This window comes from Xyrauchen texanus, chromosome 18 (assembly GCF_025860055.1).
Source record: "Xyrauchen texanus isolate HMW12.3.18 chromosome 18, RBS_HiC_50CHRs, whole genome shotgun sequence".
NCBI classification, from domain to species: domain Eukaryota; kingdom Metazoa; phylum Chordata; class Actinopteri; order Cypriniformes; family Catostomidae; genus Xyrauchen; species Xyrauchen texanus.
In genome coordinates, this window is record NC_068293.1 from 7,567,776 (window position 1) to 7,593,643 (window position 25,868).

Consider the following 25,868-nt stretch of genomic DNA (forward strand, 5'->3'; position numbering starts at 1 on the left):
GGCTTGGGCTGTTTCTAAAAAGTTATTGGACAAACAAGGATGTGTGTGTTTAAGAAAGAGATAGAGTGCTCAGTTGAGCGTGTGCAGCGAGTTCTCTGGCCCCTGGTGGATGGAACCGCTCCTCCCCTTCTCGACAGACAGCCGTGGTTTCTCCGTCTCTCATCAGCTGGCAACGACCCCTCCCTCCCCAGGCAGATGGCCATGGCGAGGACTCCGTGGCAGTGCATCCCTCCTCCCTCCCGGGTTTCGGCACCAGGATGGGAAAGGAGGAGGTGGGAACTGGCTGAACAGTAAACAAAGTTTTAATGTCAAACTTAACATTAAACACACACACACGTGCAGCATGGCCGCGTGCATCTCTCTCTCTCCTGAACCGGCGTCTCCGGCTGCCCCTCAGCTGATGCTCCATGCTCCATCACGGCCCGGCTATGCCCTATTCCTTGTCACACTCCTCCCTTGCCTCTCTTTTTTGATAATCGGACACCTGTAGAGCAAATGCTACCATTGCACAGAAAAGCAATATATAATTCAATAAAGTCACTTTAGAAATAGTAACGATGGCTTGGGCTGTTTCTAACAAGTTATTGGAGAAATAAGGATGTGTGTGTGTTTGAGAAAGAGAGAGAGCGCACAGTTAGAGCATGTGCAATAACCTGCGTCTGTCGCGATGAACAGTAAAGCTGAAGTGGTTTAAAGGGATAGTTCACCGAAAATGTTTAATTCTCTCGTCATTTACTCACCCTTATGATATCCCAGGTCTGTATGGCTTTTTTTCTGCACCAGAACACTTTTGAAGAAAAATATCTTAGCTCAGTGGGTCCTGGATGGTGATCAGACTTTTAAAGCTCCAAAAATCACTGACAATCACCATAAACATCATCCATACAACTCCTCCAGTTAAATGTTTGCTTCTAAAGTGATTTGATGGCTTTTAGTGAAGAAAATGTCAATATTGAAGTACTTTTGAACTATTAACGTCTAGGTTACTAGTGTAACCCCGTTTCCTGATATTGTGTCGATTGTAGTGACACAAGGGGCTTCTTTTGGGAGCCTCGAATACCTCTGAATATGAAAAAGGCCAATGCCAAATTGGCGAACACAATTTGGCATTGGCCAGTGTCCACGAGGATGCCACACTTGTAGAGTGTGCTCGAACCCGCAAGGGGGCGGGCACGGCCTGGGTCTGATAGGCCAATGCGATGGTGTCGACTACGCAGTGGGCAAGCCTCTTTTTGGAGACAGCATCCCCTTTCCGCTGTCCGCCAAAGCAAAAAAAGAGCTGTTCAGAGTGTCTAAAGTTATGTGTGCAGTCCAAATAGGTACACAAAGCATGTACCGGACACAGCAACGATAGGGCTGGGTCTGCCTCCTCCTGGGGCAGCGCTTGCAGGTTCACTACCTGGTTGCAGGAACCTTGGGCACATAGCCCGGTCGAGGTCTTAGGTTGACATGAGCATCTGCTGGACCGAACTCCAGGCAAGTGTCGCTGACAGACAACGCTTGCAGGTCTCCGACCCTCTTGATGGAAGCGAGTGCAATCAGGAGGTCCGTCTTCTGGGAGAGGCCCAGCAACTTAACTCGACTGATTCTAGAGGCTCGAAGGGAGTTCTCTGGAGGCCCTCAAAGACCACAGATTTAAGCGGTGCCCTGACTCGAGGAACCAATCGTCTAGCCCTGAAGGTTGAGGGGAGGATGGAGGATTCCAGTCCAGCCCCACGGTCACGGCGGTCTGGGCAAGCATATCGGACATCTGAGCATCAGCCTCGAACTGGGCGGGCAAGCCCGAATGCGGCAGCCCAGCAAAGTCTTCCGCGTCAGATTCCGCGACACTCTCCGATGCAGCAGCGACGTCATCATCCTGCTCCATGGCACCAATGGAGACATCAGACTGGCCGTGAGGCGAGCCAGTCTCATGTCGAGCCGGACGGAAGCAATCAAGCGTGCTGGGGGGCAGGTGGTTCGTGGCGATTTATAAACAAATAGGCCATACTTAATAAAAGGTGATAAACATTTAATGTTATAATAAACAAGACCACTATAACAAAAACACACCAGACAGAAAGTGTTGCAGAGGAATAGGCGCATCTGATAACATCGCCAGATTGAACAGAAGCTTGGCACAAGAGGTAGGATAGTTCTTGGTAACTAGTAAGCTTAACGATACTAAGAATCGAACCCCAAAAATTCCCTGAAAGTTCTCCACCTTGTAAATGTTCACTCTGGTTTTACTCCATTCTCTGACTCCTTTGAATTTTGGCAAAGCTAAGTTTCATTTCCTCTGTAAAACGAGTGCCATGGACATTCATATTCCCCTGGTTACAACAAGCCCCAAACTCATGCTATAGGCTGTGTGGGCCGCTCAAAATATAAATGTCAGTGTTTTGATATTCCCTGGGAGGCTCAGTGTTTACACTTTTGGTGGGAGGTTAACCCATAAATGTCATACTTATAGTTGACATAGAAAAATAGCTGCCATTGGGACCATTGCAGTTTTTTTCTTTATTCGTAATACTATAAGCATTGGGCAGTGGAATGCCTTTATGGATGGAGATCTGAGATTTTTATGTGGGAGGATTTTCCCTCATCCGACTTCAACGTGGTATCAGCCTCAGTGCCTTTCCTAGCATTCTGGGAGCCTTTTGCAAAACAATATCAGACTGTATTTTCTTGTACTGTTCTAATTGGTGTGTAGAAGTTTGAGGTGGGGCATCAGAATGTGGTACAGGTCATTCATTTTGTTGCTCACTCTTTCTCTCATGTCTCGTCTACAGGAGTTGTGATGAGAAACTGCTCTGAGAATGGCTGGACAGAAACATTTCCCCCTTATGAGCTGGCCTGCGGCCATTCACTCAACGACAGCTTTCATTTTCCCACTGATGCGGTAATATTAATAGTGTTTCATATCTATTTTTATATTCTTTTGTAAAAATCAACAAACATTAAATGTCCCATTGGGACAACAGATAAACAAACTAATGACATAAACTAGTAATAAAATACAGGGCACAGAGTAACTGCATAACAATAACTATGACTTGTGTAAATCAGATGGGCAATTCCTCTCTCTTCTAGGTGCTTGTCTCACACGAATATTTCTTTTATGTGAGGATTATGTATTCCGTTGGATACACCATCTCCCTTGTCTCACTCAGCATTGCTTTCATGGTGCTGTGTGTTTTCAGGTAACAGATCACCTGTGTGTGTGTGTGTGTGTGTGTGTGTGTGTGTGTGTGTGTGTGTGTGTGTGTGTTCACATGTGTTTAATTTGCATAGAGTGTAATAATACTGAGCAAAAAACAAATCTAAAAAAAATAAAATAAACACAGAAAAGACACATGACTTGAGGTTAATAAAAAATATGTTAAACTTTCTCATCATTATTGCCCAAAAGAAAAGATACAGATACAGGTGAAACTCGAAAAATTAGAATATCGTGCAAAAGTTCATTAATTTCAGTAATTCAACTTAAAAGGTGAAACTAATATATTATATAGACTCATTACAAGCAAAGTAAGATATTTCAAGCCTTTATTTGATATAATTTTGATGATTATGGCTTACAGCTTATGAAAACCCCAAATTCAGAATCTCAGAAAATTAGAATATTGTGAAAAGGTTCAGTATTGTAGGCTCAAAGTGTCACACTCTAATCAGCTAAACACCTGCAAAGGGTTCCTGAGCCTTTAAATGGTCTCTCAGTCTGGTTCAGTTGAATTCACAATCATGGGGAAGACTGCTGACCTGACAGTTGTGCAGAAAACCATCATTGACACCCTCCACAAGGAGGGAAAGCCTCAAAAGGTAATTGCAAAAGAAGTTGGATGTTCTCAAAGTGCTGTATCAAAGCACATTAATAGAAAGTTAAGTGGAAGGGAAAAGTGTGGAAGAAAAAGGTGCACAAGCAGCAGGGATGACTGTAGCCTGGAGAGGATTGTCAGGAAAAGGCCATTCAAATGTGTGGGGAGCTTCACAAGGAGTGGACTGAGGCTGGAGTTACTGCATCAAGAGCCACCACACACAGACGGGTCCTGGACATGGGCTTCAAATGTCAAACATCTTACCTGGGCTAAAGAAAAAAAGAACTGGTCTGTTGCTCAGTGGTCCAAAGTCCTCTTTTCTGATGAGAGCAAATTTTGCATCTCATTTGGAAACCAAGGTCCCAGAGTCTGGAGGAAGAATGGAGAGGCACACAATCCAAGATGCTTGAAGTCCAGTGTGAAGTTTCCACAGTCTGTGTTGGTTTGGGGAGCCATGTCATTGGCTGGTGTTGGTCCATTGTGCTTTATTAAGTCCAGAGTCAACGCAGCCATCTACCGGGACATTTTAGAGCACTTCATGCTTCCTTCAGCAGACAAGCTTTATGGAGATGCTGACTTCATTTTCCAGCAGGACTTGGCACCTGCCCACACTGCCAAAAGTACCAAAACCTGGTTCAATGACCATGTTATTACTGTGCTTGATTGGCCAGCAAACTCGCCTGACCTGAACCCCATAGAGAATTTATGGGGCATTGCCAAGAGAAAGATAAGAGACATGAGACCAAACAATGCAGAAGAGCTGAAGGCCGCTATTGAAGCATCTTGGTCTTCCATAACACCTCAGCAGTGCCACAGGCTGATAGCATCCATGCCACGCCGCATTGAGGCAGTAATTAATGCAAAAGGGGCCCAAACCAAGTACTGAGTACATATGCATGATTATACTTTTCAGAGGGCCGACATTTCTGTATTTAAAATCCTTTTTTTTTATTGATTTCATGTAATATTCTAATTTTCTGAGATTCTGAATTTGGGGTTTTCATAAGCTGTAAGCCATAATCATCAAAATTATATCAAATAAAGGCTTGAAATATCTTACTTTGCTTGTAATGAGTCTATATAATATATTAGTTTCACCTTTTAAGTTGAATTACTGAAATTAATGAACTTTTGCACGATATTCAAATTTTTCGAGTTTCACCTGTACACATTATAGCCTTGTGTGAAAAGAGCATGTCACAAAATCTATAGCAGGACCTGTTGTCACATATTTGAGGTTGTCTTACTGGGAACCTGCTGTTCATTGCCACTGATTTGAGAAGAATACCCCCAAAAAAACTTTTTCCACAACAAATCTGTATTTAGAGTGTTTTTAGGCTATATTATGATTTATAAAGTATTTCAGCAATATGTAGATGGTAAAATAATGAATGAAGCAACAAAAATGGAAAAGGTAACATGCAAAAATGTTAAACCATTGTATATGACAATAGAAATTTTAAATAAATAAACGTATAAAGTTACAATATATAAAACAGATATGACAACCTGGCTCAAAATTACATTTCTGTAAAATACATTTTCTGATAAAATCTACTTTCATTATATAGTTGAAAATTGCCTGAATGTATGTGTAGTTTTATTGTTTTCACTTGTTACAAAAATATGACTATTAATAAACTAAATATTTATTAATATATTTTAATTAAAGACTAATTATAAAACTACTGCTGAAGAAAATAAGAATTGATTTGACTTAAAACAACTTTCCTGGGTGAGACACTATTCCTGGGCTCTCATATAGTGTGTTAAAGTTTCCTGAAACATGACCCCCCCCCCCCCCCAATTTTCACTGAATTGTTATTTAGTGCCTAGCTCTACCAAAAAGTCAGAAAATTCAGCCTCAAAAAACCTCTGCAGTGCGTATTCTGTTAGAAATAACAAGCACAAATCATCTGAAAAGAACTTAAAATTAAAACATTGCTTTGAGTTTGTGTATAAATGTTGTAAAAGTTACATACCACTTAGCCTAAACCATAGTTTTGTTGTACTCGTGACATCAGCCAAAGAATTCTTCCATTTCTATTCCAAGTCTCATGTTGCAGTTAGTTTGTACAGGCTGGATTGGTGATTATACAAATGTTTACAGTTTTGACATTCACTAGAAAAATTCCACATACCAAATTGAATCGAGGCCATTTTTATTGATTGATTGTTTTTTTGGGTATATACTGTAGACCTCATCCTGTCTCTCTATATATCTCTCTGTTTCATCTCCAGGAAGCTCCACTGTACTCGTAATTTTATCCACATGCAGCTTTTTTTGTCCTTCATTCTAAGAGCCATTTTCATCTTCATTAGAGATGCTGCACTGCATTACTCACAGGAGTACTACCACTGCAACTCTCATCCGGTAAACAAGCACACACCCTCAAACTCTCATGCTCACTCTTGCAATATTACACACAATAAAAAAACACAGCACATGTACACAGGGCCATTTTTTGGCATAGCCGAACCACCAGCTGAAGGGGGTAAATCGTAAGCTGCTCCCAAACCAGGGTCAAAATAATCATGAGAAACGACACTGCTTGTACATAGACACACTTATCCTTATGCACTATATTGTACACATTGGCCATCAAAAATATTTGAACAACTAAGTCACTCTTTAACATATCATATAAAATATAATATAATGTGGCATTTGCAATCAAGTGATGCTAGACCTTTTCTCAGAACTTCCTTTACTGAGCCAGTTTTGCAATTGCTTTTAACAAACTTGTATCAATTAGCTTTTTTATATTCACAACAATATGCGGATAACTACCAAAAATCAGACAACGCAAGAAAACTGTTTATGTGTAATTTGAAACAATCCGATTATTCTTTGCTTTTGATTCAAATTGTAAACAGTCATGTGCACAACACTTGCACACATTAGATGAGACAGTAAGGTGTTTACATGTGACGCAAAATTGGGGTAATGGGCAAAATTCAGTGTGAGCTGAATGGTTTATTCTTAAGCCGTATAGGACTTTACCACAACTGTAATGTTGTGGAGGGATGATTTGAGAGCACAGGATCTAAATGCAGCATTTAATTAAAGAAATGCAAAACAAACACTAGAGACATGGGAATACAACAAACAAAACATCTGTGAAGAACAAGAACGTCTAGGTTACTGTTGGAACCTCCATTCCCTAATGGAGGGAACGAGACGTTGTGTCGAATTAGCGACACTAGGGGACTTTCTTGAAGGCCTCGGTTACCTCTGAACTTGAGAAAAGGCCAAAGAGAATTTGGCAGACAGAATTTGCATGTCCCTCCCCCGGACATACGGGTATAAAAGGAGGGAATCGTACATCTGTTCATTCAGGTTTTGCACTAAGGAGCCGAGAATAAGGTTTGGCCATTACAGTGGCACGGTTCAGCGTCGTGGCCAGGGGGACACAACGTCTCATTCCCTCCATCAGGGAATGGAGGTTACAACAGTAACCTAGACGTTCCCCGTCTGTCGCTCACTTTGATGTTGTGTTGAAGCCAGTGCTGAAACTGTCTCATATGCATCAACCCCAGTGGCGTGACCACTGCGGAGGATGCCATATGCCCCAGGAGCCTCTGGAATTGTTTTAGAGGAACCGCTGTGCCTGGCTTGAATAAGGTGGGGCATTTCAGCACAGACTGTGCATGCTCATTGGTGAGGCACACTGTCATTGAGACCGAGTCTAACTCCATGCCGAGAAAAGAGATGCTCTGAACCGGGGCGAGCTTGCTCTTTTCCCAGCTGACCTGAAGCCCTAGACGGCTGAGGTGCCTGAGCACCTGGTCACTGTGGGCGCACAGTGACTTTCGAGAGTGGGCTAGGATGAGCCAGTCATCGAGGTAATTTAGTATGCAGATGCCCACTTCCCTTAGCAGGGCAAGGGCTGCCTCTGCGACCTTTGCGAAGACGCAAGGGGACAGGGACATGCTGAAGGGGAGGACCTTAAACTGGTACACCTGGCTGTCGAATGCGAACTGTAGGAAGGGTCAGTGTCGAGGCAAGATAGAGATGTGGATGTACGCGTTCTTCAGGTCTACCACTGTGAACCAATCTTGATACTGGTAGCAAGTTAGAATGTGTCTTTGCATGAGCATTTTGAACGGAAGTTTGTGCAAGGCCCGGTTGAAAACTTGCAAGTCCAAGATCGGACGCAAGCCGCCGCGTTCTGGTTCATGCAGTTTGAAACCAAGCTCCCTGCCATCCCAAAATCGCCTCCATCGCCAGCCGGGTCAGTGTGATCGTGGCCCAGACACACAAGGCAGCATCTATGACCATCTGGATTGGACAGAAATCGACCGCATACAGGAACTACACATGAATGGATATTGACCGACCAATTGGACAGCACTTCTGAAAAGCTGAGAGAGGAGAATGCTGCATTGCAGCGACAAGCCAGCCAGCTCCCTGAGATCATCTCAGCATTCCATGAGATGTGTCAACAGAATGCTGCACTTTGTCATGAGCTTCAAAGCCTGAAATCTGAGCGGAGAGCTCCATCTGAGTCAGTCACTTCACCGATGCTATCACCATGCTCTCACTCTCCAGCAGTCCACATTCAGACTCCACAGCCATTTCGCCCAAAAACCAGCCCCACACTCCAGGCTGCCACCACCTGCCACAAAGAGGCAGCTATGCCCAGCTGTGCCAGAGGAAAGCCCAGAGCTGATCGAGGATCTGAGAAACATGAACATATCTTCCTCCTCACATGAGAGAGCCCTCTTTACAACAAAGTATAGTGACTCACCTCAGATCAGGTATGGCAACTCTCCCCCGTTTGTAGTCCCATCACAGGACTGGAGGAGGCCAGCCCATGCAGAATACAGTTTAGAACATCTAGACCTCATCTACCCATGAGAAAACCTACAGAGGTCCAGCCTCTACCATCCCCTTATTTACGTCTCCTGACCCTAGGGAGTTGTCAAGGCTGAGAATTGCTTTGGAGAACATCCTGCCAGATGATGCCACAGAACACTTCAAGTTTCAAATCCTCACAGACCATCTGAAACTGGAGAAGGCCCTCCTGATTGCAGACTCTTACAGCAATGCAAGGTTTCCTTTCACAAACAACGTGAAAGCTCTTATAAATTGTATGGTCAACCTCACCAATTAGCCCTGCAACAAATTGCTGAGCTGATGGATAGACCTAACATATGCAGTGGAGATGTAAAAGCCTTCAGGATGTTTGGGCTGCAGGTGCGCTCGCTTGTCAGTATGTTGCAACAGCTGGGCCACAAAGGTAGTGTAGAGCTGAAATGTAGATCACATGTGTCACGACTCCTGAGTAAACTGCCACGTGACCTCAGGTCTAGTTTTAAGTGGTACACCCACCCTCTGCAAGTTACTATTCCCATATTGCTGGACTTTGCAGATTGGCTGGAATATAAGCTTCAAATACAGGAAGACATTAGTTAGTATTCTTTTCACCCAAGGCAGAAATCCTCAGTATGCAGCAGAGAGGTGAGAAAAAGGTCTAAGCAGCCTCGTAAACCGACTACTATTCTGCTTGGAACTGAAAAGTCACAGCCCTTCTACTCCCTTTACTTCTAAACGAGTAAAGAAGTGACCAGAAGCAAGACCAGAAGGCAGACTGGATACAGACAAAAAAACGATGCTGGCATTGTGGTGGTGGACCTCAAGCAGCCAACTGCACACTGAAGGCTCTCTGCCCAACGTGTAACAAGAAGCACCTTTTGGTACTGCATGACATCAATGACCAAGGCAAGCCACCTCACCATTTGAGTGCAGTTCTTCCAGTGCAGTTTTGTATGTCACCCGCCAACCTCTGGCAATTAAGACTTGTGGGAGAGCCAGAGGACCTTGTACTTCGCATGGTGAGACAAGATACCCAGGTCATTCATGTGGCAGCTGTGACCTTTACTGTGTCCACAACTGGTAATCCTAGTAAAGCCTACAAGATCCGTAATGCTTTCACAGCCAAGGCACTTGGTTTGGCAGTACATACACACCCAGTCAGTGTCCTGCAAAGGAAATTCAAGCATCTTGCCAGGCTACATCTACAACAGCTGGACAATGTACATCCTGTGCTTCTCATTGGCTCTGATTGCCCCCACCTCATTACACCCATACAGCCAGTCAGACTTGGGCCCTCTGGTGGGTCGGCGGCAGTGAGGACACATCTGGGATGGACACTGCGGGGTCCAGCTCAAGATCTGAACAGACATCTTACCCCTAAACAATGCTTCTTCACCTCACTGTGGCTCATCAATGACCTTTATGCAAATGTGGAGGGATTGTGGCAAATGGATGTTCTACCTAGACAGAGTGAAAAGGTGATCACCAGGTCACGCCAAGAAAAAGAGTCCATTTGTCTCCTCCAGGAGAACAATGTGAGAGTGGATATTGTTTGTGTCCAGTGGTATGCTACTCCTCTGCTTCATGTCAGGAACATGCCTCATCTCTATGCACCTAAGGAAGCTGTCTTACCACAGATGAGGGGAATTGAGAAACAACTGGAAAGAGACCCTAATTTAGCTGCAGCATACCAAGAGGAGCTGGCCAAGCTAGTGCAAGCTGGTTATGTATTGAAGCTCAGCCAGGAGCAGGTGGACAGTACCAGGGAGGCCTGGTATATCCCACACCATATAGTGCAACATAATGGGAAGAATAAGGTGGTCTTTAAATGTTCATTCTCATACCAAGGGAACAACCTGAACGAGCTCCTAATACCTGGTGCAACACTTGGTCCGTCACTCCTGGCAGTTCTTTTGCATTTCAGTAGTGACATCAGTGGCATGTTCCATCAGGTACGCCTCTTGCCAAAGGATAAACCACTGCTGAGATACATCTGGAGAGGTATGCAAAGAGACAGAATTCCCAATGTCTACGAATGGCAGGTACTGCCTTTCGGGACTACATGCAGTCCATGCTGTGCCTTGTTCGCTTTACAGAAGCATGTTCTAGATCACAGTCAGCCTGGAGAGGACAGTGGAGGTCATTTTATGTGGACAATTGTCTTTAGATCTTCGCTTCCCATGACATGGCCAAGAATCATGTTGACAAACTCCACAGCCTTCTAGCATCTGGTGGCTTTGAGCTATGACAGTAGGCTAGCAATTACCCTTCAGTTATCAGCCATCTGCCTGCTCATATTCAATCTCAGAGCAGCATCCTCTGGCTCTGTGAATGTCACCAAGAGGCCCAGGAATCAACTCTTGGCCTACATTGGAATGGTCAATCAGACACCCTCGCATACATTGATGCAAACCAGACTGTCAAGTGCCCACAATGCGAAGCATCTATGAAATACTTGCTAGCCAATATGATCCGCTTGACTACATTGTACCATTCATCACTTGAGCTAAGGTATTATTACAGAGGTTGTGGGACAAAAGGAGGGAGTGGTATGACCCACGGCTGCCAGAAGACCTACTAGACTCTTAGAAACACTGGGAGAGCGAGTTGGAAGACCTGCAGCACATCACTTTGCCCAGGTGTTATTGCAGCAAAGAACTGGACAGCTCCACTTGTATTAGGCAGCTTCACATCTTTTGTGATGCCTCAGAGAAAGCTTATGGATCTGTGGCTTACTTAATAACCGAGAACCCTCAAGGTAAAGTGGAGGCAGCGTATGTAACAGCTAGGTCCCATATTGCTCCCAAGAAACAACAGAGCATTCCTCGTCTTGAGCTGTGTTCAGCACTCACAGGGCACAACTTGCTAAAGTCCAGAAGGCAGAGCTAACATTACCACTCAATTGTGTCACTCTGTGGCCTGAGTCCACTACAGTACTGATCTGGCTTTTTTCAGATTCCTGTCGCTTTAAGGTGTTTGTGGGTACCAGAGTGGCAGAGATACATTACTTACTCTGAACTGAATCTGACACCTGCCATTATGTAAAGTCAGGCTACAACCCTGCAGATCCCATTACAAGAGGGAAGTCTCCCTCTGATCTCAACAGAGAGAGCAGATGGAACCGAGGCCCAGCATTCCTCAGACAAACAACAGACAGTTGGCCAGAGATGCCACCATTAGCTCGCATAAATCAAGACAGTGAACTTAAAATGTCAACCTTCTGTGGACTGTTAACCTCTGCTCTGTCACTGCCAGATCCTCAGCAATTTCATACCTTCACAGACTACCTAAAGGCCCTTATACAACCATCCAACGGGAGCTCTCCATACATTGCAACTGCAGAGGATTATAAAGAAGCCGAGCCCACAGCCCTCTGTCAGATCCAAGACCAGTCATGTCTTGAAGATGTGTTCCATTTGAAATCTGGTAAAGCTCTGCCAAGCAACAGTCGACTGCTGTGCCTAGCCCCTGAACAAGATACCAGTACAAATCTCATACATGTTGGTGGTCATCTCTGACAGATCAGTGAACTAGAAGAAGATACCATTCATCCCATTGTCCTTGACCCACATCAGCCACTCACCAAGCTGATCATCAAAGACTATGATGATTATTTGCATCACCCTGGACCAGAGAGGGTATTGGCAGAGCTCAGGAGGAAATATTGGGCATTAAGACGATGAGCAGCAGTCAGACATCATCAACGGCAATGCACTGAATGCCAAAAATGGTAGGCCAAAACGCATCCCCCAAGAATGGCAGACCTCTCATCTGCCAGGTTGAGAATTCACCAGCCAGTTTTCTATTCAACTGGGATAGATTGTTTGGGCCCTTATTTCATAAAGGTGGGATGCAGAAATGAGAAAAGATGGGGGATCATTTTCAAATGTATGACCACCCGCGCAGTTCATATTGGTCTCCTCGCAAGTATGGACAGTGATTCATTCCTGATGGCCCTTCGTCGCTTCATTGCTTGGTGAGAGAAACCCTTTAAAATCTTATCAGATCAAGGAACAAATTTCAAAGGTGGGGATAGAGAAATTTGTGATGCATTTGCAGCTCTTCAGCCTGAGCTCCAGGCTCAACTTGCAATCCAGCAGATTAGGTTCACGTTCAATCCACCCAATGCACCCCATTTTTGTGGATGCTGGGAGCAGTAAATTCGATCTTTGAAAACATCCCTGCAAGTGACCCTCGGATTACAATTATTGCAAACTGTTCTTATTGAAATAGAGGTAATACTTAATGCCAAGCCCATTGGCTACACATTTTCAGACATCGCTGACCCAGATCCAGTTACACCCAACATTCTGAACAGTTTGTCATAAAATCATCAAATTGGTCTCATTAGATTCAGTGGGGTATAGCAAGTCCAATGATATGAAAAATGTATACGTATTTCATTTTTTATTTATTCATGAAATGCTGTATTTTACAAATAACTTGGCGTATCGTTATGAAACTTGTTATGTGTCTTTGGCACCATGCTTTGAAGGGACTCAAAAGGTTTATGGACAGTGCCACCTTGTGGTCAAAAATTATAATGCAATTTCTAAAAATGCTAATAGCTATTGACTCCTTTTGCCTATTTTTTGGTTCATGCCAAGAACAATGATACCAAATATGTCATGATCGAGCAAACTTCCTGTCTGCCATTTATAAATGTTTTGAAAACATACTTTTTCAAACTCCTCCTAGACTATTTATCCAATTTGCACAAAAAATGGCCGGCATCATCTAGAGGCACTCACAATAAAAAGTTATTCACAGAATTTGTATAAACCATGCCGTTTTCGAATGGCACTTCAACAAATTCGACAAAGTCAAAATTGAACTTGATGCTGTATCTCCACAACGCTTTGAGGGATTGGAAATTTGGTACGTGTCATCACCATTAGACCCTGAGGTTACCTGCAGCATTTTGGCACACTGCCTCCTACTGGTCAGGAGATAAAAAATGGCTATTTTGACTTCTAATTCTTGAACACTTTCCTGCATGATAACCATCATGCCCAGATACTACCTAAGCAGTTTCAGAACAGCACCACATACTGGACACAAATTCTAAGAAGTAGCTATTTTTAGTTATTTTTTATAATTTTTTGATGATCGGATCATATACTGTTGATCGGACTCTAACCAAAAACATGTCACAAAGATTCTTTTGCTTCTCATGATGCCAATAATTGGCTTGACCCCGGTATCGCTGCTTGCAGCTATATTTTAATGTTATATCTGCATCATATTGTGTAGACTTGGAATGTGTCTCAGGGAACATGTACGGGCATGTTTATCTGGAGAGTTAGATGAATGTGCTGTTAGCACTATGTGCGCTAGGCATGCAGTGTGGTAGTATAATTATTTTTATAGAGTTTGTATTTGTATATACATTATTTGCTTTATGACTAGTTCTTGAATGCCTTTTTACCATGCTACTTATTCTTATAACCAGTATTCAAGTACTGCTTTATAGATCTAGTACTGTTTATAGATCTGTGATTGTACATTTATGTTTATTTATATTTTGTATATTGTTTTATGTTTACAGAACCACACACGAAATTTGCACAATAAATCATCCACAAGTACTCCCTGGTGTGAGACGTAATGTTCTAACCGGACATCCTGTACCTGTTCAATTACTCTGAACCAGAGTTAGATAAAAAAGTGAACAGCAGTTTAAAAAAAGTGAACAGCTTAATATTCATAATAGGTGTAAGATCATACATGTAAACACTAGGGATGTGCACTTAATTTTCGGATTACTGCAAGTGGTTCAAGAATGGCACTGCAGTTATTTGTTGGGAGTCTGGACTCAGGAATAAAAAAAACATAATAAAAAATGTTTATTGCAAGAGAAATGCATCAAACACTACTCACAAATGCAGGGAACATAGTGCACAGTGAGCTATGATCTTAAATAGCACATCTTCAATTTATAAAATTACTCAAACTCAAACTAAAATAATCAAACTGTCTCTGCCTGGAATATAGTATTCGTATACCTGATATTTGTTGTGCCTGGACAGATTCACATTTCCATGAGGCAGCGAATGTTAGTATTGTTACATGGAGTTACACGGCTGTGGTTTATCAGCCTATTTGGGATGCTTTTATTTTTTAATGGTTTTTCATTTACAGTAAAGGAATAGTTCACACAAAAATGAAAAATCTCTCATTATTCACTTACCCTGATGCCATCCCAGATGTGTATGACTATCTCTCTTCAGCTGAACATAAATGAAAATTTTTAGAAGAAGATAGAGCTCTGTCAGGTCCTTATAATGCAAATACATGGGTGCCAGCACTTTGATGGTCCAAAAGTCACATTTAGGCAGTATAAAAGTAATCCACACAACTCCAGATAATTCAGTAAATATCATCTGAAGTGAATTGATAGGTTTATTTAATAAATGTCAATAAAGTCAATAATTAAAATGTTTTTTTTTTTTTGTTTACTTCAAATTGGCGCTTCCATCCAAGACTCTGATGCTGTTTGAAATGGCCAAACTCTCACTTGACGTTCGTTCTTCTGTTGTAAATAAGCGCTGCTTCCGAATTCTCACGTGAACTCGCCAACACACTTACATCATGCTACAGTATGTGATGCGTCAACTGCTGGCAGGAAGCGCCTTTTAAAAGTTAATATCGTTTAATTCATTCATTATTGATAATGATTTAGATTTTACTCAAACTTATTGATTTGATGCAGAAGACATTCATTGTGTCAGGATCTGGGTTGTTTCTCTCTCACTCACACACCAGCACACACACACTTACATGTTTGCACTCTGGCATCACCTGTTGATCATCTCAATCAGCGCTCGTGCTGATTTGCAGTGACACCTGTTTCTAGTCTTGTCTGATTACTCTGTCTACTTCTGGTGTTTGCTCTCTCTGTTATGTGTCGGATTATTGTGTGTGTTACGCGTTGTGTAATGCTCTCTCATCTGTCAGCAGTTACTCACCACGTCTTGTCATGTGTAGCTGCGCTCGTCTTAGTGTATCCTGTTATCTGCTGTGGTGAGTTTCTACAAGGCTTACTCTGCTCAAGCTACTTTCTACAAGGACCAGTACCTTCTGTTCGAGTGAACTTTCTGCTCCACGTTTCCACTCCTGACAAGTATCCTCTGTGTAGCTGTCTTCCTGGGGAGCATCATTTGAGTTCCAGTTCTGTGTTATCCACTACAGACTTCCTTTGTTGTTGACCATTAAAGACTTTGATTTGAGTTACCTTTTGCATTTGGATCCTTTTGTTGCACTCTGACAGAATAATCCGACCAAGGATGGATCCAGCAGAGGAGGAATCGTTTTTCTCTGCGGTAAGGATTCAAGGAGCTATGCTGGGTCGACACGAGGAGGAATTATCTGCTGCCAGACATGCGGTGGAGAGTTTGGTTGCACAGGTGAATGATTTATCTGCTCGTCTTCTCCATGTGCACCAGGAGTCACCAGCAGTTCAGAGTCGTCCTTCTCCTCCAGAACATCGTGTGAACAATCCCCCATGTTATGCCGGTGAGTCGACTGAGTGTCGAGCCTTTTTGACTCAGTGTGAGGTGGTGTTTTCCCTGCAACCACAGACTTACGCAAGTGATTACGCCCGTATCGCCTTTGTGATTTCGTTACTGATTGGGCGTGCGCGTGAGTGGGGAACCTCCGCTTGGGAAGCAGGGACACCCTACTGCAGTCGTTTTGATCTCTTTAAGGAGGAGATGATTAAGGTCTTCGACCAGTCTGTTTTTGGTCGCGAGGCTTCACGTCTTCTGACCACCATTCATCAGGGCAGAAGAACTGCAGCCGATTTCGCCATTGAATTTCGCACCCTGTCCACCACATGCGAGTGGAATGAGCCTGCCTTGGTTGCTCGTTTCCTGGAGGGTCTGAATGTTGATTTGAAGGAGGAGATTTATGCTCGCTGAGTTCACCTGACCAGCTCGACCAACTGATAGAGCTGGCGATTCGTCTTGACAAGTGCTTTGAGCAACGGCGACGTGTTCGAGCAATCTCCGCTACACCTAGTGAGCCATCTACTTCCGCTGCTTCCAGACCAGACCCTGAGCCCATGCAGTTGGGTAGCATTCAGCCTCCAGGCTGAAGAGAAACAACGTCGCATCTCCAACAGACTGTGTCTTTACTGCGGCGCGGCTGGCCACTTTGCCGCTTCATGTCCGTTAAAAGCCAGAGCTCGCCAGTAGACCGAGGAGTACTGGCGAGCGCTACTGTGACGTCCTCTCCATCCAAGTCCCGCACCATCCTGCCCGCGGTTCTTCGTTGGGCTGGTTCTACTGTTTCATGTTCCGCACTAATCGATTCAGGGGCTGAAGGGAATTTTATTGATGAGAAATGGGCTCGGGAACATAACATCCCTCTAGTGGACTTGAACAATAGTACCACTGTCTTTGCCCTAGATGGTAGTATTTTGTCTGAGATTCACCGTGTCTCCTGTCCGGTGAGTCTAGTTATCTCTGGAAACCACCAAGAGACTATTTCTTTTCTCATTTTTCAGTCTTCCTATACCCCCATTGTGTTAGGACATCCCTGGCTAGTCCAACATAACCCTCATATTGACTGGGTCAGGAATACCATGTTGTCTTGGAGTCTTTCATGTCATGTAAATTGTTTAGTTTCTGCTATTCCTGTGGTTTCTTCTGTTGCTGTGTTTAAGGTTTCAGGAGTCCCGGAGGTGTACCACGATTTGCGAGCGGTTTTCAGCCGCTCCCGGGCCGTTTCCTTACCGCCTCACCGCCCTTACGATTGTAGCATTGATCTCCTTCCTGGCACCACGCCACCCCGCGGTAGATTATATTCTCTCTCTGCGCCCGAACGGGAGGCTCTAGAAAGATACCTCTCCGAGTCACTTGACGCTGGGATTATTGTCCCGTCCTCCTCTCCTGCCGGTGCTGGGTTCTTCTTTGTGAAGAAGAAGGATGGCTCGTTACGTCCCTGCATTGATTATCGGGGGCTGAACGACATAACGGTCAAGAATCGTTACCCCTTGCCCCTTATGTCGTCGGCTTTCGAAATCTTGCAGGGTGCAAAAGTCTTCACAAAGCTGGATCTACGTAACGCATACCATCTCGTTCTTATTAAGCGGGGAGACGAATGGAAGACCGCTTTTAACACCCCTATTGGTCACTTTGAATACCGCGTTCTTCCTTTCGGGCTGGTCAATGCTCCCACTGTATTCCAGGCGTTAGTCAACGACGTCTTGCGAGACATGTTAAATGTCTTTGTGTTCGTTTATCTAGACAACATCCTCATTTTCTCACCCTCTCTCGAAGTACACATCCAACATGTTCGCCGAGTCTTACAACGACTACTCGAGAACTGCCTTTTTGTCAAGTCAGAGAAATGTGAATGTGGCAGGGCGGAGGGCGGGGCCGGGTCATGATCCTACACATCCGGTCCCGTATTAGGCTAATTATGCCTCTGTGAGGTTTAAAGGCTGACTGCAGAGGGCCGTGCGGGAGAGAGAGATCGTTAGCGGACATGTCCGTCATGTGTGTTTGTGTTGTCTTTTAAGTTTTCCATTAAACTATGATTTATATCGTCAAGCCGGTTCTTGCCTCCTCCTTTCCCATCCTTTAACTGTTTTACAGTGAATTTCTTTCTCGATCGGTCACGTTCCTGGGTTCGGTGGTCTCTGCTGAGGGTATCAGCATGGATCCCGAGAAGGTGCGGGCGGTTCTCGATTGGCCTATTCCGGATTCTCGTGTTGCTCTCCAGCGGTTTTTGGGATTCGCTAACTTTTACAGACGATTTATTCGTAGTTTTTGTCAAGTCGCGGCCCCTCTGTCTGCTCTCACCTCGACCAAGTCTCGTTTCGTTTGGTCTGAGGTGACGCAAGATGCATTCGATCGACTCAAGAGGTTGTTCACCTCCGCGCCCATTTTAGTCACTCCGGATCCTGAGAGACAATTTATAGTCGAGGTCGATGCCTCCGATGTTGGGGTGGGGGCTATTTTGTCACAGCGATCTTCTCTTGATGACAAGGTTCATCCGTGCGCCTTCTTTTCCCATCGTCTTTCGCCGGCTGAGTGCAGTTATGACGTGGGTAATCGGGAGCTTTTGCGATTCGGTTAGCTCTGGGGGAATGGCGGCACTGGTTGGAGGGAGCCAGTGTTCCATTTATTGTTTGGACTGACCACCGGAACCTCGAATACATCCGTTCCGCCAGGAGACTTAACGCTCGTCAGGCCCGCTGGGCGTTATTTTTTGGTCGTTTTGACTTCTCGATCTCGTTTAGACCAGGTTCCAAGAACCTTAAACCCGATGCTCTCTCGCGGCAGTTCGGTTCTTCAGTGGAGGCTTCGACCAAGGAGGTTATTGTTCCCCAACACTGCGTGGTCGGAGCTGTCGTCTGGGGAGTCGAACAGGCCGTAAAGAGGGCTCTTTCACACGTTGTCAGACCGCCTCGTGCCCCAGAGGGTACGTTATTTGTTCCCGAGACCGCTCGTTCAGCCGTTCTCCAGTGGGGTCATGCCTCTAAATTAGTCGCGCATCCCGGTGTTAGGGGTACCTTGGCCGCTATTCGCCAGAGATTTTGGTGGCCCACTAGAGAACGTGACATTCGTCGGTTCGTAGCGTCGTGTCCTGTCTGCGCCCAGACAAAATCAGGCAACTCTCCACCTGCTGGCCTTCTCAGACCACTTCCCATTCCGTCACGCCCATGGTCGCACATTGCTTTAGATTTCGTTACCGGTCTCCCGTCATCCGCCGGCAACACGGTTATTCTCACTGTGGTCGACCGTTTTTCTAAAGCAGCTCATTTCATTCCTCTTCCTAAACTACGTCCGCTTGTGAGACCGCCCAAGTAATGGTTGATCACGTATTTAAGATCCATGGTCTTCCTTCGGACATTGTTTCTGACAGAGGGCCTCAGATCGCTTCTCAGTTCTGGAGGGAATTCTGCCGACTGATTGGGGCATCCCCCAGTCTGTCATCAGGATTCCATCCTCAGACTAATGGGCAGGCCGAACGAACAAATCAGATTCTCGGACGCCCTGCCTCTTGGTGCGATCAGTTGTCCTGGGCTGAATACGCCCATAATTCTCTGCCGTCGTCCGCTACTGGGTTGTCCCCATTTGAGAGCTGTCTCGGTTACCAACCTCCACTTTTTACATCACAAGACTCTGAGACTTCCGTGCCTTCCGTACAGGCCCATATTCAAAGGTGCAAGCGTACTTGGAGGAGAGTGAGATCGGCTTTATGTCGCACTAGAGCACGAACTTGTAGAGCTGCGAATCGTCGTCGGGTTAGAGCCCCTAGATACGTATGTGGGCAGAAGGTGTGGCTTTCCACTCAAGATCTACCTATACACGAGGGCTCACGTAAGCTTATGCCCCGTTTTGTCGGTCCCTTTGCTATTGTGAAGGTCCTTAGTCCGGCAGCTGTCAAGCTAAGATTATCTCATCAGTTACGCCGGGTACACCCTGTATTTCATGTGTCTCATATTAAGCCTATCATTCGCGCTCCCACCCGTCCCACCCTTCCTCCTCCACCTCTTGACGAAGAGGCTTCCATTTTCAGAGTTCGCAGGCTGCTTGATGTTCGCCCTCGAGGGCGTGGCCACCAGTTCTTGACTTCCTTTGTTGTTGACCATTAAAGACTTTGATTTGAGTTACCTTTTGCATTTGGATCCTTTTGTTGCACTCTGACACATTGATTGACTGAAGTCGCATGGATTACTTTTATGCTGCCTAAATGTGACTTTTGGACTGTCAAAGTGCAGGCACCCATTTACTTGCATTATAAAGACCTGATAGAGCTCTATCTTCCTCTAAAAATCTGTATTTTCGTTCTGCCAAAGAAAGACAGTCATGCACATCTTAGATGGCATCAGGGTTAGTGAATAATGAGAGATTTTTCATTTTAACAATGAACATGATAACCAGAAAGTGTCTAAATAATTTCTTATATATATTTGTTTTATATCTTAAAACATTTTTGAGTAATGTTTTGCTTGAAAAATGTGCTTGTGCTATCTTTCTTTAAGACAAATGCCACTTGGTTACATACTGTATTTTGTTGTCTTATGCAATTATGTTCATACATTTCTAAGTGTTGAAATACTTATTGGAGCCACTGTACAGTATAAACACACAGATAACCTCTTTGAACTGATGTATTTCCGGTGTTTTTCTCAGCCTGGCTGCAAAGTGGCGCTGTTTCTGTCTAATTACTGCATCCTGGCAAATTACAGCTGGCTGCTGGTGGAGGGTCATTATCTACATTGCCTCATTAACCTCTCACTGCGTTCACAGAAGAAACGCCTGCACTGGTACATCCTGCTCGGCTGGGGTAGGTTCCTCTCTCTCTACTGGATATACTGTATTTTTGTTGTTTGATGATGTAAAGTATGAGCACCTGAAAGGATGAAACTTCTTTGGTTGAACTTTCTCATGCTTTGGAGCGGTCACACTAGATTTTAAGCATGCAAAATTATTTCTGCCCCCACAAAGAAATATAGGCTACATATGCTCCATAACGTGTGAAAAATAAAGAATTATAATACATAAGTATACAAAGTTTTACCTTTACATTTATTATTGTAGCAGATGCTTTTATCCAAAGTGACTTACAAATGAGAATAACAGCAGAAGCAATTCAACCTAGGGAGGCAGTAGTAACACAAGTGCTGTAATACAAATTTCAAAATTGTTTAGAGAAGTAGAGAAGTTAGAGAAGAGTTTATTTTTATTTATCTTTTTTATTTTATTAAATAAATAAGAAGATGGTGCACTAAAGGGGTTGGGTCAAGTGTTCACAGAAGAGCAGTGTCTTTAGATGCTTTTTTGACAGGTGTTAGAGAACCATCTGCTCGGGTGGAGTTTGACAGGTCATTCCACCAGCGAGGAACAGTTAAAGTGTAAGTCCTGGACAGTGATTTTTTGCATCTTTGAGATGGCACTACGAGGCGCCGTTCACCCTCCGAACGCAAACTTCTGGAGGGCGCATAGACCTGCAGAGCCGGTGGATGATCTGGAAGCAAGCATCAATGCCTTGAACTTAAAGCAAGCAACTATTGGCAGCCAGTGCAGTTTGATGAAGAGAGGCGTGATGTGCACTATTTGTGCTCATTGAAGACCAGTCACGCCGCTGCATTCTGGATCAATTGCAGAGGTTTGACTGTACATGCAGGAATGCCTGCCAGAAGAACATTGCAGTAGTCCAGCCTGGATAGCACAAGCACCTGTACGAGGAGAAGTGTGACATGCTCAGATAGGAAGGGAAAGATTTTCCTGATGTTGTACAGAGCAAATCTGCTCGATCAAGCAGTCCTTGCGATATGGTCAGTGAAGTTTAAACAATCGTCAAACACAACCCCAAGATTTGTGGCTGTCTTGGATGGTGTGATTGTTGACTGAATTGTGAAATTGTGCTGAACTGCTGGGCTTGCTGGAATCACAAGAAGCTCGGTTTTATCGATGTTGAGTCGGAGGCGATGTTCTTTCATCCAACACGAGATGCCTAACAGGCATGCTGAGATCCATGCAGCTACCATAGGATCATCACATTGGAATGAGAGGTAGAGTTGTGTGTCATCAGTGTGGCCATGATAGGAAAAACCATGTGCCCAAATGACAGATCCCAGAGATGACATGTATATGGAGAAGAGGAGGGGCCCAAGTACTGAACCCTGAGGTACCCCAGTAGCTAGTTGGGGAGACTTAGACACAACTTCCCTCCAAGACACCCTGAAGGACCTACAATACCTGTGAGATAAGACTCAAACCAGCGGAGAACAGTTCCGGTGATGCCCATTGCCGTGAGGGTTGACAAGAGAATCTGGTGGTATACAGTGTCAAATGCAGCAGACAGATGTTAAAAAACCTCTTCTTCAATTCCCCACAACATTGCAAACTATAAAGGGTCTCTTTGATATTTATATTCTTTTCAACTTTTAAACTAAACAACTTAAATTAGAGTTTCCTCCATGTTGACAAATAATGTTATGCATTTACACACTCTCTTGATTGCATGCATATGCAGGAAATTAAATGTAACACAAATTCTAGTGTGACCACCCATTGCTATCGATCAGTTTTTCAGTTCTCATGCAAATATCATCAGCCGTTTGCATCAATCCCCTTAAGTAAAGTAAAGAAAACTTAGTTATAAAATACAGCCCTCCAAAATGTTTAGATTGGCCTGCGGAACCATGCCTGTCACAAGTTTTGACCGGCCCACACTGGACTGCTTTGGTGGCTTTTCATGCCTGAAAGACTGACTATAGCGTGAGCTAATAGCATTGAAGTGCGGGCTGTTAAGGAGCATATCATTGGTTTCAACCACTGAACGAATACGCCTCTTCACTGAAGTTTGTGTCGGTCGTTCATGAAGGAACTGAATTACTAGTACACTTGTTCGCGAACAAAATGCATGAATCAGTCATCATTAACGAAGTTCTGCTGAACAACTAAATGAGAGGAGGAGGCAAGTCATTTGTTAAATTCAACAATCTCATTCAACATGAAAATGGGCCAGATGTATTATGAATAAAATGGCGTGATAAACAATTTATTACAGTGGCATACAGACCTTATTGAAACTCATAATAATTGTTTTTAGACTAGTATTGTCTTTTTTTTGTATAGCTTGATAAAAAGTAATGCTCAGCAGTTAATGGTATGATAGATATGCTTTGTTTTCATTTGTGGGGAAATGATTATGATGCTTAAAGTGCTGAAGTCTCTTTTTCAATCACATTTTTATACATGATAATTAGACTCATTCCGATCACGAATAACACTGCCTTTTCCTTGTTCAAAATGTAAAAGACGGTCATTTGGTGCTATGTACTGGCGCTAAAGCATAATTTGCAAAAATGGACAATGAACGTATCAATGAACTAATCAGAAGAAATATTTTTGTTGAACAGATTAAAAACACTTGAGATTAATCGAAATCAACACCATAACTGGATAGAGAACTTATTTCAAGTTCTTGTTTCAAGCCAATATATGGATCCACTTATGTAAGACTAAGTTTGCTCAAATTTAACATTTCACACAGATTTAAAAAAATAATTCTTGTTAGCCTACAAAAGAGAAACATATAATGAAAGTTCTGTTGATTTAAACAACTTGACATGATTATACAGTACATTTCATGGGGAACTACCTTGTATTAACTTATACCTAGTGGCTTTAAAACAGACTTGTAAAGAGATAATCTGCTTAAAGGACAATAGTGATAGCTTGTGCATTACTGCAACTGGGGCAAATGAAATTAGAAAAACGAAGCACTCATAAGGAACATGGAAACTAAAGCAAAGTTATAAAACACCCAGAGGTCATGAATATTAGTAAACTTGTTACAGTAATTTCAACAGGCAATGTAGATACATCGTGATCAGTTAACACACAAGTATTGTTCGATTTATATGAGTATGACAGGCAATATAAGCTTCAACAGCTCTACCAGACAACATATCCAAGCATTATGGCAAGTAAAGAAGTTTGCCAAATGGATAGTTGAACATTTATCCAGACTGCAGCAATGTTGTCCTGAACTATGTGTGTGTGTGACTGACTGAACTAAATTGAACAGCAGGAACTCATGACAGCCAGTACTTCTTTTCTGTGTTTATGGACATGACGTAATGACATAAGGATGAATGACATAAGCCTCTGATTCCATGCCAAATCGAACCCGACAGTTAATGATTCGGGTTAAGGTAAGGACATTGCTTTGAACACTGTTTGTTTATGTACACAATCAATAATGGCATTTTGTTAATTTTTTAACCAAATAATATTCCGTAGTGCAGCTTTAAAGGGTTTGTTGCAACCAGTCTCAAATATACAATTAAAGCTAATTTCAAGGCCACTTCCATCAGATGTATAACTTTTATAGACAATTCAAAGCAATCTGCTGGTGTGGGTGGGATGACTCTCTTTTGGCCAAACGTATTGCTCATACAAGTAGTAATGTATGGACACAGTGGTGAGAGCAGCGAATCAAACCCCACAAGGGTAATTGAACAGATCCAGCAGAATGCATTACAGCATGGTACAAATCGATTAATTTGCATGACGTAAAATAAACGACACTTGATATTAATTCAAACATTTTACCAAGGCACAATAACACATTGAAGATGTGCTTACAATAGATTGCCAGTCTGGATTTCCTAAGAGTACAGATTTACAAGACAAATTTAAACTCTCCTATTGTTTTAAGAAACTGCACCCTCTTTTTTATGGAGCCAGAAATATGCCAAAACAATTTGAATTAGAATTGTGTAAATTTGAATTATAGACTTTTGAATTTGAATTATAAGTGTGATTTTGCCAAATGTAATATTACTTTGTATTTTAAATAGGTTTGAATTTGAATTTTTTAAACTCCAATCCTGGACATTTCATATTTAACCAAATTGAATTTTTTTTTTTTTTTATGGCACAATTTTATAAATATGTATTTTCAAACAGCAAATTTTTGGTTCTGAATTCTTACACTGTAAATATCCCGTTTTAAAAAATACAGCTTCACGTTTTCAAGATGAAGAAGAAATTCAGAACACCAAATTCAATATTCTAAAATTCAGAAATTCAGATCTACAGAAAGTGGGTCAGAGATCAAGCTTCCGTGTTCCACAGGGAAGAGTAGAGGGTCTCGGAAAAGTCGAACGGAGCATTTTGGCCAATTACAGGTCGAGGTGCAATAATTCTCTGGCGCAAGCGTGATTCAAAAGGTCGCCATTCTGACCATGAAGTGGTTCTTAAACTTTTATGATTTATATTTTTATGGTTAGCATGTTAGCACATTCTCAGCACATGAGAAATTTGTCTAAGTGGTTTCTTGTATTTGTTTTAGTATAAAGTGTATTTAGTATGAAAGTGATTAGTATGCGTAAGAGCATAACATATAACTCAATAATGAATTCTGCTTCATTCTGTGATTGGAATCCACATCAGATCCAAGTTGGATGTTATTTCAAACACTTGGTGTTTGTAAGTGCGTTTTGAGCTCAAGACATGAACATCACGAATGATCATTCAGATGTGTGTGATTTAGCAGGCGTGATTACATTATACGATTAATTTCATGCAAATTGTAGGCTTATTGGAAGCGTATTGCATTCACTTGAGAAAAAAAAATCTACTCTGTTTTTCTGAATTAACGACTTAATTATCTCAGAATTACGAGATAATTTTTCATGGAAAAAAGTTTTTGCTCTGTTTTTCTGAATTAACGACTTAATTATCTCAGAATTACGAGATAATTTTTCATGGAAAATAAAGTTT

General features: G+C 43.0%; 1 protein-coding gene across 1 annotated transcript in view; it reads left to right on the top strand.

Moving 5' to 3' along the window:
- The window catches only part of LOC127659260 (secretin receptor), a 51,556-nt gene that overhangs the window by 20,228 nt on the left and 5,460 nt on the right, over nt 1-25,868 (top strand). The window contains exons 4-7 of the mRNA XM_052148999.1: nt 2,772-2,881; nt 3,073-3,182; nt 6,039-6,171; nt 20,763-20,916. Of these exons, the coding sequence (XP_052004959.1) occupies nt 2,772-2,881; nt 3,073-3,182; nt 6,039-6,171; nt 20,763-20,916 (507 nt within the window). The remainder of the gene's footprint in view (nt 1-2,771; nt 2,882-3,072; nt 3,183-6,038; nt 6,172-20,762; nt 20,917-25,868) is intronic.